General features: G+C 41.9%; 1 protein-coding gene across 7 annotated transcripts in view; it reads left to right on the top strand.

The window, feature by feature from the left end:
* Positions 1-17,796, top strand: part of LOC106580640 (protein furry homolog) — a 282,430-nt gene that overhangs the window by 146,810 nt on the left and 117,824 nt on the right. For all 7 annotated transcript variants that reach the window (XM_082966434.1, XM_082966435.1, XM_082966433.1 and 4 more), the window contains exons 27-33: positions 225-397; positions 1,652-1,812; positions 8,044-8,154; positions 9,261-9,415; positions 12,383-12,482; positions 13,050-13,221; positions 16,482-16,747. In XM_082966434.1, the coding sequence (XP_082822560.1) occupies positions 225-397; positions 1,652-1,812; positions 8,044-8,154; positions 9,261-9,415; positions 12,383-12,482; positions 13,050-13,221; positions 16,482-16,747 (1,138 nt within the window). The remainder of the gene's footprint in view (positions 1-224; positions 398-1,651; positions 1,813-8,043; positions 8,155-9,260; positions 9,416-12,382; positions 12,483-13,049; positions 13,222-16,481; positions 16,748-17,796) is intronic.

Below are 17,796 nucleotides of genomic sequence, written 5' to 3'. Positions count from 1 at the left end.
TCCACACTCATTGACATGCTCACTGGCACACTCACGGTCATGCTGGAGACACTGCCCAACACACTGGGAAGCACAGGACTCACAGAATACCTCTGTCCTCCCTTGGATGCGAAAGCAACAGTATGGTTTCGAATATGTAAATAAACTAAACAAACTGTTGTCTTGACATCTACTTCTGTATGTCCGTCTGTCCATCTGTTTGTGTTTCTGTCTGGTGTCCACAGCACCAACGGGGCTCTGGAGCGGGATACGTTGGCCCTGGGAGCTCTGTTCCTAGAGTACGTGGACCTGACGCGGATGCTTCTGGAGGCGGAGAATGACAAAGAGCTAGAGATTCTCAAGGACATCCGAGCTCACTTCAGTGCCATGGTGGCCAACCTCATCCAGTGTGTTCCCGGTAAATAACCAAATTACTTTTTGGCTGACATTTTAGGTTGGTTCCCAAACGGCACCCTATTCCCTATATAGTGCACTACTTTTTATCAGAGCCCTATGGATCCAAAATAACTTTGTTTCAAAATAATTTTTATGTTTTCAGGTCCCCATAGATGCGCACTGTCACCGAAAACTGAGTACTGAGCCGTACTTTTTGGTAGCTTATGAATGATGAAAACAGGCCTCCGTGTGGCAAGGGTTGGTGCAGGCCCAGGGAAAGCAGGGACTCAGGACACTTGACATTGATCTTGATTAGGCCATACCCCAAGGGACGCCAGTCCTAAAATACTGTAGCTTAAATAGGGAAGGGCAGATGATGACTCATTGGCAGCCAGACTTCCTGACTGCCTGATGAATGAGAGACGACTGACGGAATACGACTGTAATCCAGCGGTGAATCCCAAACTAGCCCCTCGCTCATACCAACTCGTTCGGAGGACCCTCCATTGTCACGTGTTACTGATGAAGCTCTGAGGGTGACTTCCATAGAGTGGAGAGGGGATCAATGAACCCATCAACCTCGGGACACACTTGTGACTTGAATGATGCAATTCATATTCCACTTTTTGTTTTAAATAATAAAACAAGCATGAAATTCAAATGAACAAATTCCCTGTTGCGTTTTAGAAGATATAAACCTCATTAACAGTTAAGCATTTAATTTGGGGGTATTTGATTTATATTATGTGTCAAACCTCACAATCAGACACAAAAGCACATCTCATAAAAAAGGCACGCCTCTCAATTCTTTTGTATGAAATGGCGCAAACACCAAACATATCGTAATGCGTGATGAGATGGCACTTCGCTCTGGAGCCTGCAGCCTTGCTGGCTTGGTCAAAGTGACTATCTGAGGGTCTAATTAGCCCCTACACCCTTGATAATTTTCACTCCCTTAGCTTAGGGACACTTGTACATTTGGCGGATGCGCACGTGAATGCGCAAATGGAGGGCCGAGGGCCAAGGGGAAGGGACTAGTTTTGGATTCAGCTCTTAGTCACTCAGTCCCATACAGTAGCAGTTTGTAATGCCCCAGTGATTTTGATGCCCATATACTGTTCTGAGAAGGGGACTAACAGATACATTTTACTGTCCTTATTTTCTTTCTCTCCTTCTGCACTCCTCTACCCTCCTCTCCTCTCCGTTTCTCCCACCCTCTCTGCTTCCCTGTGTCCCCCTCTCCCCTTTGCCCTCCTCTCCCCCTCTTCTCCTCCAGTCCACCACCGACGCTTCCTCTTCCCGCAGCAGAGCCTAAGGCACCACCTCTTCATCCTGTTCAGCCAATGGGCTGGTCCCTTCAGCGTCATGTTCACGCCTCTCGATCGTTACAGTGACAGGAACCACCAGATCACCAGATACCAGTACTGCGCCCTCAAGGTACATCAATCAATCACATTTCTTATTTGTATAGCGCTTTTACTAAACCATTTGTCACAAAGTGTTGAACAGTTTTATCTGTTTTGTATTTCATTGTACTGTACTGTATATAAAAATATGAATATGTATATACACTGAGTGTACAACACATTATGAACACCTGCTCTTTCCATGACATAAACTGACCAGGTGAATCCAGGTGAAAGCTATAATCACTTGTTAAATCCACTTCAATCAGTGTAGATGAAGGGAGGAGACAGGTTAATTAAAGAAGGATTTTTAAGCCTTGAGACAATTGAAACATGGATTGTGTATGTGTGGCATTCAGAGGTTGAATAGGCAAGACAAAATATTTAAGTGCCTTTGAAAGGAGTATGGTAGTAGGTGCCAGATGCACCATGTTGTGTCAAGAACTGCAACGCTGCTGGGTTTTTCAAGCTCAACAGTTTCTTACGTGTATCAAGAATGGTCCACCACCCAAAGGACGTCCAGCCAACTTGACACAACTGTGGGAAGCACATGGGCCAGCATCCCTGTGGAATGCTTTCGACACCTTGTAGAGTCCAACTCTATAATACAGTAGGAAGGTGTTCTTAATGTTTTGTACACTCAGTGTATGAATAGTGCGTAAATAGTATTTTTGTTGTCTCTTGGTGTCTTTCCTATATTTAACTCTTATTTAATTTGATTTTATTTTGAATTGAATGTAATATGTCATGTTCATGTCTATCACTGTTTTGTACTTTGTCATGTATTTGTATGTTTTATGTGGACCCAGGAAGAGTAACTGCTGCATGTGCGGTAGCTAATGGGGATCCTAATAAAATAAACAAAACAGTAACCCTGCCTAGTTCCTGGAAGACCAAGCAGTAGCACAACAGCAATAGAAAACTCCCTGAAAGAAATCCTCCGTTGGCTGTACCCAGTGGGCAAAGTGGTTAAAAAGACATCAGGCTGACATTTGTATGTGATGTTATGGTTAGGTTGCGTTCTATTGAAAAAGGACATAAGTCTTTTTAGTGACCCGGTTGTAATCTGACGTCGCTACAACCAGATATCAAAATATGACGTTTGATGACGTCAGTAAAAATGTGTTTTATCTGGTTGTAATCTGTCCTTTTTGTTTTCTTTTTTTTCCCTCACCTTTATTGAACCAGGTAGGCCAGTTGAGAACAAGTTCTCATTTACAACTGCGACCAAGATAAAGCAAAGCAGTGTGACACAAAGAACACAGAGTTACACATGCAGGGGCGAAAATCTGATATCAACTTTGGAGGGGACAATTACATTACATTTTCTCAAGAGCAATTCCTGAGGAGGACACCAAAAGTAGTGCTGTAACACATAGCCTACGTTTAATATGGTAAATGTATATTGAGGAACCAAAGAAATAAGGTGTTTGCCGTACTCCTAACTACCGGTACCCAAAACTACACAACTAATCACAACAGCAATACCATTGCCTTTAACAAATCTTAGTTCAGTCACCAGTTTAAGTTGAGAGTGGGGGTGTCCATGGCATTTTCCAATTATGTTCCTATTTTACAAGTCAAAAAAATGGAGAACCTTTCATAATGTTGCCAAACAAAGACTCAACAAACTTACCTGAGACTCCCTGTCTCTGCCAGTCTGTCCCTGCATATCTGTCCCCAACTCTGCTGTCTGTGTGCCATCTGTTGCCTGCTCTGCCTAATGACATCATTGTGAAACATTTCCATTAGAATTTCATTTCTTTCTTATGAACATTTTATCAACTAGTCTTTGAGATATTAAGCTACTAGGGTTCTTACTTTGCGTTTTGGTGTACTGAAAAATACTCTGATGTCTGTCTTTTTTCTGCCATTTTTCTGCAATTTTTCTACCTGGTTGGCTACACACACACAGTATGTAGGTTATTTACAGTAGGAGATGGGCTTCTATCATCTTATCTTCTATCATTCTATATGGGCTTCGATCTAAAAGGTAGCTAGCAAATGTGAAACGGATTGCAGTGACAAGAGTAGACAGCTGTATGAGTTCACCATTTACACAACATATGCTGCAACCTTTTGTAATTTTAATCGTTTGTTTCATATTGGCTGGCTTCTAACAATAGCTGAATTTGCAAAGCTAGCGAGCACCAATTCAGTGGTGTTTGCTATAATCTTTGCTACCCGGGTTAAATAAAGGTGAAATAAAATATATAAATAAAAGTTCCCTTGCGACAATTTAGCTTTTGCAACGAGACCATTAAATATATTTAAAACAATGGTAGAAGAGAGTGTAGTTCTGTTCAGTTTATCGCTAACCTTATCACAGGGACTTTGAAGCACTAACTTACATGCATGCTGATCTTGGAATAAATTGACGATAGCAAAGATTCCATCTTTGACGACGCCACATAAATGGAATAGGTACTAGCTAGCTTAATAGTTAATATTTGCGCGCTAGCTCTGCATATTCAGCTAGTGTGTGTGCGCGATTGACTGGATTAACCTCACGTCAGTTACGTGCATTGAGTGCCTTTCAGACAGTAGATACGACCTCTACGTTACCTCGCAAGCTAAGGAACTGGCAGTGGATCAAACCATTGTGAGGCAAAGGGTGGGGGGGTCGCAATCTTTTGAAACTTAAAAACGAGCTATTAAGTGTCTATAATCAGCACAATTGCTTTCATTGCGTATTATTAATATTATTTAAATTACATAGTTATGTTTCAGTGATATATTGGGGGGGACAAATCATATTTTTCCCAGGATGGGGGGGTCCCCCAACCCCCCTCCTATATAGGTGGGTTGGGGAGGGGGGGTGTAGCACAGTGCCGTCGTTGACGGCAGCCACCCTCCCTTCCCTCCCTTTAGTTTAGGGGGATATTTTTTGTTGTTTGGGGGTTTTTGTCTTTTCTTTTAGGTGCGGTCGGGGTCTGCACCTTTAGGGGGGGTACTGTCACGTCCTGACCAGCAGAGGGAGTAATTGTATTAGTTTTGATCAGGATGTGGCAGAGAGTTTGTGTTTTTGTATGTATTTCTACGTTCTGTCTAGTTTAGTTTTTCTATGTTTAGGTTTGGGTGTTGGACTCTCAATTGGAGGCAGGTGTTTCTAGTTGCCTCTGATTGAGAGTCCTATAATTAGGTGTGTGTTTGGTTTGGGTTTTGTGGGTAGTTGTTTTTGCATTGCTTTTAGTATCGCCTGCAAGACTGTTGTACTGTCGAGTTTTTTTTCGTGTTCACTAAATAAATAACAATGATGAGCACGCAACCCGCTGCGCCTTGGTCCATTCCTGACGACAGATGTGACAATGGGGCTTTGGTGACAAAACGGATGGCACTGTGATAGACTACATCCAATTTGCTGAGTAGAGTGTTGGAGGCTATTTTGTAAATGATATCGCCGAAGTCGAGGATCGGTAGGATAGTCAGTTTTATGAGGGTTTGGCAGCATGAGTGAAGGATGTTGCGAAATATGAAGACGATTCTAGATTGAATTTAGGATTGGAGATGCTTAATGTGGGTCTGGAAGAAGAGTTTACAGTCTAACCAGACACCTAGGTATTTGTAGTTGTACTCATATTCTAAGTCAGAACCGTCCAGAGTAGTGATGCTCTTTGGCTGTCCCCGTAGGAAAATCCTTTGAAGAACCCTTTTTGGTTCCAGGTAGAAGCCTTTTGGTTCAAAGTATAACCGTTTTGGTTTACATTTAGAACCCTTTCAACAGAGGGTTCTACATGGTACCCAAAAGGGTGCTACCTGGAACCGAAAAGGGTTATTCTGTGGGGACAGCCAAATAACCCTTTTGGAATCCTTTTTTCTAAGAGCTTAGCTTGATCTGAGTTCAATAGCGCAACGCTGCTATCAACGGATCCTGTGTGCTGCCATAACTATTGTGTAAAGCGTGTAATTTCAGTCAGTTCCCGAGCGTCAAAAACAATAACCTCATATGAGCCAGTAAGATATTTTTCATTCTCTTCATAGATGTATGCATTTCCTTCATAACATGACTGCAATTCATCCCTTTGGATGTCTTATTTCAGAAAGGACAAAGCAGTCCTGAACAGCAACCTTCATGGTCAGTGTTAGGTACCATGGTACAAAAGCTGAGCAGTACTTTGAACCACCCAACCTTAATGGTTAGTGCTAGAACCCACTGGGTGATGGTGCAAAAGCTACAGTGCCTTCAGAAAGTATTCATATCCCTTGACTTATTCAAAATGTTGTTGTGTTACAGCCTGAATTTGAAATGGATAAAAAAATGTAAAAAAAATATCACCCACCTACACACAATATCACGTTGTGACAAAGTGAAAACATGTTTTTCAAAATGTTTGCAAATTTATTGAAAATGAAATACAGAAATATCTAAATTACATAAGTATTCAGATCCCTGAGTCAATACATGTTAGAATCTTTCTGGATAAGTCTCAAAGAGATTTGCACACCTGGGTTGTACAATATTTGCCCATTATTCTTTTCAAAATTCTTCAAACTCTGTCAAATTGATTGTTGATCATTGCTAGACAACCATTTTCAAGTCTTGACAGATTTTCAAGCAGATTTAAGTCAAAACTGTAATTCGGCCACTCAGGAACATTCACTGTCTTCTTGGTAAGAAGCTCAAGTGTAGATTTGGCCTTGTTTTAGGCTATTGTCCTGCTGAAAGATGAATTCATCTTCCAATGTCTGGTGGCAAGCAGACTGAACAATGTTTTCCCCTAGGATTTTGCTTGTGCTTAGCTATATTCTGTTGTTTTTTTTATCCTGAAAAACTCGCCAGTCCTTAACGATTACAAGCATACCCATAACATGATGCAGCCACCACTACACTTGAATATATGGAGAGTGGTACTCAGTAATGTGTTGTATTGGATTAGCCCCAAACATAGCACTTTTTATTGAAGACAAAAAGTGAATTGCTTTGCCACATTTTTTTCAGTATTACTTTAGTACTTTGTTGCAAACAGGATGCCTGTTATGTAATATTTTTATTATGTACAGGCTTCCTTCTTTTCACTCTGTCTATTAGGTTAGTATTGTGGAGTAACTAATGTTGTTGATCCATCCTCAGTTTTCTCCTATCACAGCCATTAACTCTGTAACTGTTTTAAAGTCCCCCTTCTTTGTAGTGACTGAGTGTATTGATACAGCCTCCAAAGTGTAATTAATAACTTCACCATGCTCAAAGGGATATTCGATGTCTGCTTTAAAAAAAAAATACCCGTCTACCAATAGGTGCCCTTCTTTACAAGGCATTGGACAACCTCCCTGGTCTTTGTGGTTGAATCTGTGTTTGAAATTCACTGCTCGACTGAGGGACCTTACAGATAATTGTATGTGTGGGGTACAGAAATAAGGTAGTCATTCAAAATCATGTTAAACACTATTATTGTCCACAGAGTGAGTCCATGCAACTTATTATGTGTAACGGCTGTCGTGAGAGAGAGTAGACCAAGGTGCAGCGGAGTTAGTGTTCATCATTGAATATTTAATAGCAGAAAGAACACTATAGAAAAATAAGAAAAACCGACAGCCAAACAGTCCTGTCAGGTGCAAAACACTAACAGAAACAATTACCCACAAAACCCAAAGGAAAAACATGCTCCTTATGTGTGACTCCCAATCAGCAACAACGAACTTCAGCTGTGCCTGATTGGGAGCCACACACGGCCCAAAACAAAGAAATACAAAAAACCTAGAAAACGAACATAGAACGCCCACCCAATGTAACACCCTGGCCTAACCAAAATAAAGAACAAAAAACCCCTCTCTATGGCCAGGGCGTTACATTATGTGACTTGTTTAGCAAAGTTTTACTTCTGAACGTATTTAGACTTGCCTTAACAAAGGGGTTGAATACTTATTGACTCAAGACATTTCAGCCTTTCATTTTTAATTCATTTGTAAAATTTTCAAAAAACACAATTCCACTTTGACATGATGAGGTATTGTGTGTAGGCCAGTGACAAAATATCTAAATTAAATCAATTTTAAATTCAGGCTGTAACACAACAAATTGTGGAAAAAGTCAAGGAGTGTGAATACTTTCTGAAGGCAGTGTATAAGCAGCACTACCCAACCTTCATGGTTAGTGCTGGAATTCACAGGGTGATGGTACAGAAGCTATACAGCACCCAACCTTTATTAGGTATGACGTGTCTGAATGATCCTGAGTTGGAGCATGGGGGTTGGTCCTACTGCATGTTGTGCGTGCATGCCATGTTCTACTGTTTCTAGAGTGGGTGTGTGTGTGTTTCTCTAGGCCATGTCTGCGGTGTTGTGCTGTGGACCTGTGTTCGACAACGTTGGACTGTCCCCAGACGGATACCTCTATAAGTGGCTGGATAACATACTAGCCTGCCAGGATCTACGGGTATGTGATGTGGCCAATCACACACACAAACACCCCCACACACACGCGTTTTGTTCTTCTATCCTCATGGGGACCTAAAATATATTTCCATTCAAAATCCTATTTTCCCTATTCCCTAAACCTTACCATAACCCTAACCTTAATCCGTAATCCAAACACTAAACCTAACTCCTAATCCTTACCCCTAACCCCTTACCCCAACCCTAATTCTAACCCTAACCCTATTTGTAACCCTAATCCTAAACCTAACCCTTAATCTTAAAATAGCCACACTCACACACACACACACACACACACACACACACACACACACACACACACACACACACACACACACACACACACACACACACACACACACACACACACACTATTACCTTAATAGCCCTCTGATAGTTTGCTTAGTTTCCTCACAGTAAAACAACATCAGCTCCTGCCAACTGTTCCCTAATTGTTTTGATCAAGTGCTTTTGTCTCAGGGTAAATTTGCTCAATTATTTGTCCATTTATAACATGACTGGCTGGATTAAGCACCTGTCCCTCTCTGTATATGTTTTTTTACTCCCTCATTCAAAGTTGACTTTCAGCTTGTGTTCTGGTGTTTACATAGCCTCGTCCCAGATCTGTTTGTGCTGTCTTGCCAACTCGTATGGTCATTGTCAGCTATACAACACAAACAGATCTGGGACCAGGCTAGTGTTTACATTCTTTAACCTTGGAATGAATAGTAAAAACTAGGCATGAAAATGTGATTCATCCTGCTAAGACAGATGTCATATAGCTTCTACTGCCCTTTCAAACTAGTCTTACTCAAGGCTTTTAAAAATGAGGAAACCATTTACACCTCAAAGGCATTCACCTTTCAATATGGATATACTGTATGGAATATTTTTGTCTAATGACACTTTCCCTCCCCCATTCATTATTGCAGAGCAACACCTCCAGTTATTTTTTGTTCAACTTTGATCGTATCACCAACGGTCAAATCGTCATTGAAGATGCATGATTTATCTGGTAGTTTGGTTGCTCGAAGTAGTTGATGGTGGTCACGTACACAGGCACACACACAAACACACTCACACTGACCACCTGTCATTGACCACTAGGTTCACCAGCTGGGCTGTGAGGTAGTTATTCTGCTGCTGGAGTTGAATGCTGACCAGGTCAACCTGTTTAACTGGGCGGTCGACCGCTGCTTCACCGGCTCCTACCAACTGGCCTCTGGCTGTTTCAAGGCCATCGCCACCATCTGTGGCAGCAGGTAGGAACTACAGACATCATTGGTAGGAACCCTTCTAATTCCACCATCTCTGGCACAAGTAGAAAGTTAAGAACATTTGGTCATTACTGTAAGGAAGTAGGAAATAGTCAAATGTCACCTTCTGTGGCAGCAGATCTTTTTTTTTTTTTTCACCGTTATTTAACCAGGTAGGCCAGTTGAGGACAAGTTCTCATTTACAACTGCGACCTGGCCAAGATAAAGCAAAGCAGTGTGACAAAAACACAACACAGAGTTACACATGGGATAAACAAACGTACAGTCAATAACACAATAGAAAATCTGTATACAGTGTGTGCAAATTAAGTAAGGAGGTAAGGCAATAAATAGGCCATAGTGGCGAAGTAATTACAATTTAGCAATTAACACTGGAGTGATAGATGTGCAGATGAGGATGTGCAAGTAGAAATACTGGTGTGCAAAAGAGCAGAAAAAACAAAAAACAAATATGGGGATGAGGTAGGTAGTAGGTTGGGTGGGCTATTTACAGATGGGCTGTGTACAGCTGCAGCGATCGGTAAGCTGCTCTGACAGCCGATGCTTGAAGTTAGTGAGGGAGATATAAGTCTCCAACTTCAGTGATTTTTTAAATTCGTTCCAGTCATTGGCAGTAGAGAACTGGAAGGAAAGGCTGCCAAAGGGGGTGTTGGCTTTGGGGATGACCAATATACCTGCTGGAGTGCGTGCTACGGGTGGGTGTTGCTATGGTGACCAGTGAGCTGAGATAAGGCTTGGCTTTACCTAGCAAAGACTTATAGATGACCTGAAACCAGTGGGTTTGGCGACGAATATGTAGCGAGGACCAGCCAACGAGAGCATACAGGTCGCAATGGTGGGTAGTATATGGGGCTTTGGTGACAAAACGGATGGCACTGTGATAGACTGCATCCAAATTAACTAAGTTAAGAATCATACAGATCATTGGTAGGAACCGCTTTACCATAGACATCATTGGTAGGAACCGCTTTACCATAGACATCATTGGTAGGAACCGCTTTACCATAGACATCATTGGTAGGAACCGCTTTACCATAGACATCATTGGTAGGAACCGCTTTACCATAGACATCATTGGTAGGAACCGCTTTACCATAGACATCATTGGTAGGAACCGCTTTACCATAGACATTATTGGTAGGAACCGCTTTACCATAGACATCATTGGTAGGAACCGCTTTACCATAGACATCATTGGTAGGAACCGCTTTACCATAGACATCATTGGTAGGAACCGCTTTACCATAGACATCATTGGTAGGAACCGCTTTACCATAGACATCATTGGTAGGAACCGCTTTACCATAGACATCATTGGTAGGAACCGCTTTACCATAGACATTATTGGTAGGAACCGCTTTACCATAGACATCATTGGTAGGAACCGCTTTACCATAGACATCATTGGTAGGAACCGCTTTACCATAGACATCATTGGTAGGAACCGCTTTACCATAGACATCATTGGTAGGAACCGCTTTACCATAGACATCATTGGTAGGAACCGCTTTACCATAGACATCATTGGTAGGAACCGCTTTACCATAGACATCATTGGTAGGAACCGCTTTACCATAGACATCATTGGTAGGAACCGCTTTACCATAGACATCATTGGTAGGAACCGCTTTACCATAGACATCATTGGTAGGAACCGCTTTACCATAGACATTATTGGTAGGAACCGCTTTACCATAGACATTATTGGTAGGAACCGCTTTACCATAGACATTATTGGTAGGAACCGCTTTACCATAGACATCATTGGTAGGAAACACTCTGCTATAGACATCATGAGTAGGAACTGATCAAATGCCGCTCTCTGTAACATAACTGAACCTTACACTTCAAATACTGAACTGAAGCATCACTATTTGTTGAAATAGTCTGTAATACTTTAACCTGCTGGTATAATGCTTTATACAACATCATTGTCCAATGGGTAAAATAATATGTTAATTGTGTAGATACTTGCTCCTCTAAGAAAACCAATGGCCCCAACCTCATATCTCTATCATAATACGTTCAAAAGTTATTCATACACTTTTATGATGGCCAGAATTAGGGAGAAAAAAAAGTGGTCAAAAGTCTGGAAAATTGCCTTGCGTCAGCTAGGCTGGATTCTGTGCAAGAATTAAGGCTACTGGCTACCTTGGTTCAAAATATACATAGCTAGCTACCTGACAGGCTTACTTTCCCATTTCTTGTCATCTTTCTTCTCGAAATCCGCAGGACAAAAAAACAATATAGAGGTAAGATGGATATCAATTTTGACAGTAGTATCATATTTTAGAAAATACTTTTCATATTTATTCGAAATTCCCGTTCTTTTTCAAAGATTTCTTACCAAAATAAGCTTATCTCTGTGAAATTTCAACAGAGCACTGAGCGTACTCCAAGCTTTTTATTTTCAAAGACTTTTACATTTAATTCAGCACGTGTTATGCTAATTTAGCAATTTGCGACCCGTGGAAACAACTGTGAAGATGACGACCACAAAATGTAAAATCCTCAAAAGTCATTATGAGAAACCTGCACCGCCATGTCAACAGAGCTCGGTGCTTATTATCGGATGCATTCGTTTACGAAATCCGACTTTTAGGGTGTAATATTAATGATATGTAAGAGAAGACTCCACTGAACGATTCTGAACAAAATTAATCATATTAGTCTTGGTAAAATTGATTTTATAACATAATGAAGTGAAATTTCATCACCCAAGCACGCTTTCACCCACTCTAGGCAGTGTGGGTGGACACCCTATTTATACCTTCTTAACATAGATTATGTCTGTATGTTATTTCAACATTTTTTTTTCTCCGGATCATTGTGAGATGATTGAAGACATGATATACCTGTCCAAGACACATCTTATGATGCATTATAACTTCATCATAATGCATTACACCTACAAGCTTTATTATATTAATCTTGATTATCATTCACTTGCAGAAACTATCCCTGTGACATCGTGACTTTGTTGAATTTGGTGCTCTTCAAGGCATCAGACACCAGCAGGGAAATGTATGAAATCTCAATGCAGCTAATGCAGGTAAGGACCAATTACACTGAGTAAAACTTTATTTGAATAGTCTGTCTATAGACGCTCAGCAAACAAATGCACTCAATAGACTCAATCTGTAGGATGTACATAGATGGACTATCTAAATAAAGTTCTACTGGCCAATGAAATGTATGATATCCTTCCATTGTAAACTGATGAGGGTTTTTTCAGTTTACTTCCTGAATTAGCTGAAATTAATGCAGGTTAATGTTTTTTGACATGAATCTTGTTCTGGAAGCAGGTTTTCAGAGTGGTCACTAGGTGGCACAGCCGCAAAGTCATACAATCTGGTTATACACCTAACCTTAACCCTAACCTTAACCACACTACAAGCCCTAATGCCTAATCCAACCTTAAATTAAGACCAAAAAGCACATTTTTACAATAAAGGCAATTTTGACTTTGCAACTGGCCCATCTAATGGAAATCACTCAGTTCTGCCTCAAGGACAGGACTCATCCCAATAAATGTCAACCTGTGAATTTAATTAGAATTGACCCCAACCCTGACTGATAATATCCTGGACTAAGAGTGTTTTTCTTTCTTGATAACCAGATTCTGGAGGCAAAGCTGTTTGTGTATTCCAAGACGATAGCAGACCAGAAGCCCAGTAGTATCCTGTATAGGACCCACAGACCTCTGCCTCCCCTCTACAACGTCTCTCTAGCCCAGCTCTCACAGCAACTGTCTAGGATGTACCCCGAACTCACTCTGCCTCTCTTCTCAGGTATTGTGTGTGTGTGTGTGTGTGTGTGTGTGTGTGTGTGTGTGTGTGTGTGTGTGTGTGTGTGTGTGTGTGTGTGTGTGTGTGTGTGTGTGTGTGTGTGTGTGTGTGTGTGTGTGTGTGTGTGTGTGTGTGTGGTACTCACGTAGTACTCACAAGCAGGTCATCTTCATTTGGCTTCCTGCTAAATGTGTGTTCTTGTGTTAGGATGGCGCCTTCCACTCAAAAAGGTTCCTTGTCAGTTAGCTATGGAAGCTCCCACTGCTCTTTGCTATAGCAACAGTGAAGTGGGTTCTGATTCAGAGGAATTGTGTCAGTATAAACTGGACCAAATAAAAACACTGATCATCAGTTATCAAATGATGGAGACTCAATATTCAGTTATCAAAAACAAGGATGAAAACAGACACCTTGTAGAAGGCGCACGGCTGTGCTCTGGACATTTAACTCATTGGTATTCAGGTATGAAATGTATATTAGCTTTTAACCCTATTAAGCAACAACTGTTACGTGTGCTCCCTCTCCGGCTTCTAGGTCACCAGGCTGCTCGTTAGGGCACACACCTGTCACCTGCGTTACGCGCATAATGACACTCACCTGGACTCTATCACCTCCATGATTACCTGCCCTTTATATGTTACTCCCTTTGGTTTCTTCCCCAGTCATCATTATTCCTGTTTCATGTCGGTGCGCTGTTTGTGTTTCTTGTTTTGTTCATTTATTTATTAAATGTATTCACTCCCTGAACTTGCTTCCCGACTCTGAGCATACATCGTTACAGAATGACGACTCAACAAAGGGAAGCATTAGGGAGTATTTTTTCAGTTTTTGTGTTGGGAGTGATGACAGGTCCGGGTGTTGGAGCCGGAGCTACCTGGAAGGCCCATTAGGCTCTCACTCCACAGCTGGTTCATCAGGTTTCTGCACCTTAGCATAGGTGAAGGATCCGCTCCTGATCCCCGGGATCGTCATCTTGGTTGGTGTCCTGCAGCTGGAGCCGAGCGTCGGGGAGGGGGTACTGCCACGTGTGCTCCCTCTCTGGCCTCTAGGTCACCAGGCTGCTCGTTAGGGCACACACCTGTCACCAGCGTTACGCGCATAATGACACTCACCTGGACTCCATCACCTCCTTGATTACCTGCCCTTTATATGTCACTCCCTTTGGTTTCTTCTGCAGTCATCATTGTTGCTGTTTCATGTCGGTGCGCTGTTTGTGTTTGTTTTGTTCATTTATTAATTAAGCGTACATCGTTACAACAACCCTTAGTAAACTTTTGGGAAAAATTGCATTTGACCAGATACAATGTTATTTTACAGTAAACAAACAGACTTTCAGCATGCTTATAGGGAAGGACATTCAACAAGCACTTACACAAATGACTGATTGGCTGAGAGAAATTGATGAGAAAAAGATTGTGGACGCTGTTTTGTTAAACTTCAGTGCGGCTTTTGACTTTATCGATCATAGTCCGCTGCTGTTCTTTAATGGAATCCAGTTAGAAAAATGAATTCCTTACTTTTTTCAATCTTTACTAACAACATGCCACTGGCTTCGAGTAAAGCCAGTGTGTCAATGTATGCGGATGACTCAACACTATGCACGCCAGCTACTACAGCGACTGAAATGACTGCAACACTTAACAACGAGCTGCAGTTAGTTTTTCAGAATGAGTGGTAAGGAATAAGTTAGTCCTAAATAATTAAAAAACTAAAAGCATTGTATTTGGGACAAATCATTCACTAAACCCTAAACCTAAACTAAATATTGTAATAAATAATGTGGAAATTGAGCAAGTTGAGATAAACTGATAGACTGATAGACTAAACTGCTTGGAGTAACCCTGGATTGTAAACTGTCATGGTCAAAACATATTGATACAACAGTAGCTAAGATGGGGAGAAGTCTGTCCATAATAAAGCGCTGCTCTACCTTCTTAACAGCACTATCAACAAGGCAGGTCTTACAGGCCCTAGTTTTGTCGCACCTGGACTACTGTTCAGTTGTGTGGTCAGGTGCCACAAAGAGGGACTTATGAAAATTGCAATTGACTCAGAACAGGGCAACACGGCTGGCCCTTGGATCTACACAGAGAGCAAACATTAATAATATGCATGTCAATCTCTCTGGCTCAAAGTGGAGGAGAGATTGACTTCATCACTACTTGTGAGAGGTATTGACATGTTGAAAGCACAGAGCTGTCTGTTTAAATGACTAGCACACAGCTCAGACACGCATGCATACCCCACAAGACATGCCACCAGAGGTCTCTTCACAGTCTCCAAGTCCAGAACAGACTATGGGAGGCGCACAGTACTACATAGAGCCATGACTACATAGAACTCTATTCCACATAAGGTAACTGATGCAAACAGTAGAATAATATTTAAAAAACAGATAAAAATAAACCTTATGGAACAGCGAGGACTGTGAAGCAACACAAACATAGGCACACATGCACATGGATTTTGTGTTGTAGATATGTGGTAGTGGAGTAGGGGCCTGAGGGCACACACTTATTGTGTTGTGAAATCTGTTATGAATGTATTGTAATGTTAAAAAAAAATTATAACTGCCTTAAGTTTTCCAGTCCCCAGGAAGAGTAGCTGCTAATGGGGATAATAATAAATACAAACAGGGCCTGTATTTATCAAGTGTCTCAGGGTAGGAGTGCTGATCTGGGAGCATGTCCTCCCTGTCCATAATAATCTGATTCATTGTGATCTATAGTGGCAAAACAGATCTTATGCTTCTACCCCTCCCTCTGCAGAGGACAACTTTATAGTCCCTCCAGGATTTAGCGATTCTGCAGTTGAATTTTTTTTGTTGTTGCAAAATCAACAATTCCCCATATGTGAAGTGAGTTCTCGCAAATTTGACCAATCACTGCACTATTATCATATGTAACAGTCAAATCGCTGCAATATTACTGCATAAAACTGTCTAATTACCGCACTGCAAAAAAAGGGCTCTCAATTTTAACCAATCACCACTTTTACAAATCAATACATTTTACCACATAACATTGTTAAATCAATACACACGTCAACAAATGTTTTTCCCCATCAGTGCATTTTCATGACAAATTGGACAAAAATCATCACAAATTGCCATGCAAAATGTCATAATTGCCGCACCAAAATCAAGCATTTTTGTCCACAAATACCACAACAAAATCCTGGAGGGACTGACTTTGTAACAATTATTTATGACTTTTTATAAATTTACGGTTTCTGCTCCGTTGTGTTTCTATCTCCTGTCCCAGAGGTTAGCCAGCGTTTCCCTACCACTCACCCCAACGGCCGTCAGATCATGCTGACCTACCTCCTGCCCTGGCTCTCTAACATCGAGCTGATGGACAGCTGCCTGCTGCCACCGGTCTCCAGCCCCTGCAGCCCTGAGGAGGAGACCCCGGACCGGACAGGCAACACCGCGGGACAAGTCCCCCAACACACCCTAAGGGGAATGGGCTGGGGCTCGCTGCTGGCCACCTCGCTGGTCCTTAACAACCTCATGTTCATGACCGCCAAGGTCAGATGGTCTGTGTGTGTGTGTGTGTGTGTGTGTGTGTGTGTGTGTGTGTGTGTGTGTGTGTGTGTGTGTGTGTGTGTGTGTGTGTGTGTGTGTGTGTGTGTGTGTGTGTGTGTGTGTGTGTGTGTGTGTGTGTGTGTGTGCGTGCGTGCGTGCGTGCGTGCGTGCGTGCGTGCGTGCGTGCGTGCGTGCGTGCGTGCGTGCGTGCGTGCGTGCGTGCATTGCTCGTTGAAAGGCAGACAACATACAGGAAACTTTGGAGCAATAACACTTAGCACAATAGCACTTACAATACAAATATGAGCACATACCGTACATTTGGAAAGTATTAAGACCCCTTGACTTTTTCTACATTTTGTTACGTTACAGCCTTATTCTAAAATGGATTCATTCGATTTTTTTCCTCATCAATCTACACTCAATATACCATAATGACAAAGTGAAAAGAGGTTTTTTGAATTTTTTGCATTATACAAATAAAAAAACGGATATGATATTTACATAAGTATTCAGACCCTTTACTCAGCACCTTTGGCAGCGATTACAGCCTTGAGTCTTCTTGGGTATGACGCTACAACTTGGCACACCTGTATTTGGGGAGTTTCTCCCATTCTTCTCTGCAGATCCTCTCAAGCTCTGTCAGGTTAGATGGGGAGCGTCGCCGCACAGCTATTTTCAGGTCTTCCCAGAGATGTTCGATCGGATTCATGTCCGGTCTCTGGCTGGGCCACTCAAGGACATTCAGAGACTTGTCCCGAAGCCACTCCTGCGTTATCTTTGCTGTGTGCTTAGGGTCGTTGTCCTGTTGGAAGGTGAGGTCCTTAGTGTTCTGGAGCAGGTTTTCATCAAGGATCTCTCTATACTTTGCCCCGTTCATCTTTCCCTTGATCCTGACTAGTCTCCCAATACCTGCAGCTGAAAACCAGCTCCACAGCATGATGCTGCCACCACCATGCTTCACCGTAGGGATGGTGCTAGGTTTCCTCCAGACGTTAGGCTTGGCATTCAGGCCAAAGAGTTCAATCTTGGTTTCATCAGACCAGAGAATT

This window comes from Salmo salar, chromosome 20 (assembly GCF_965601325.2).
Source record: "Salmo salar chromosome 20, fSalSal1, whole genome shotgun sequence".
Lineage (NCBI taxonomy): Eukaryota > Metazoa > Chordata > Actinopteri > Salmoniformes > Salmonidae > Salmo > Salmo salar.
Note: the sequence above shows the minus strand (reverse complement) of the source record. Positions and strands in the feature narration are given on the sequence as shown.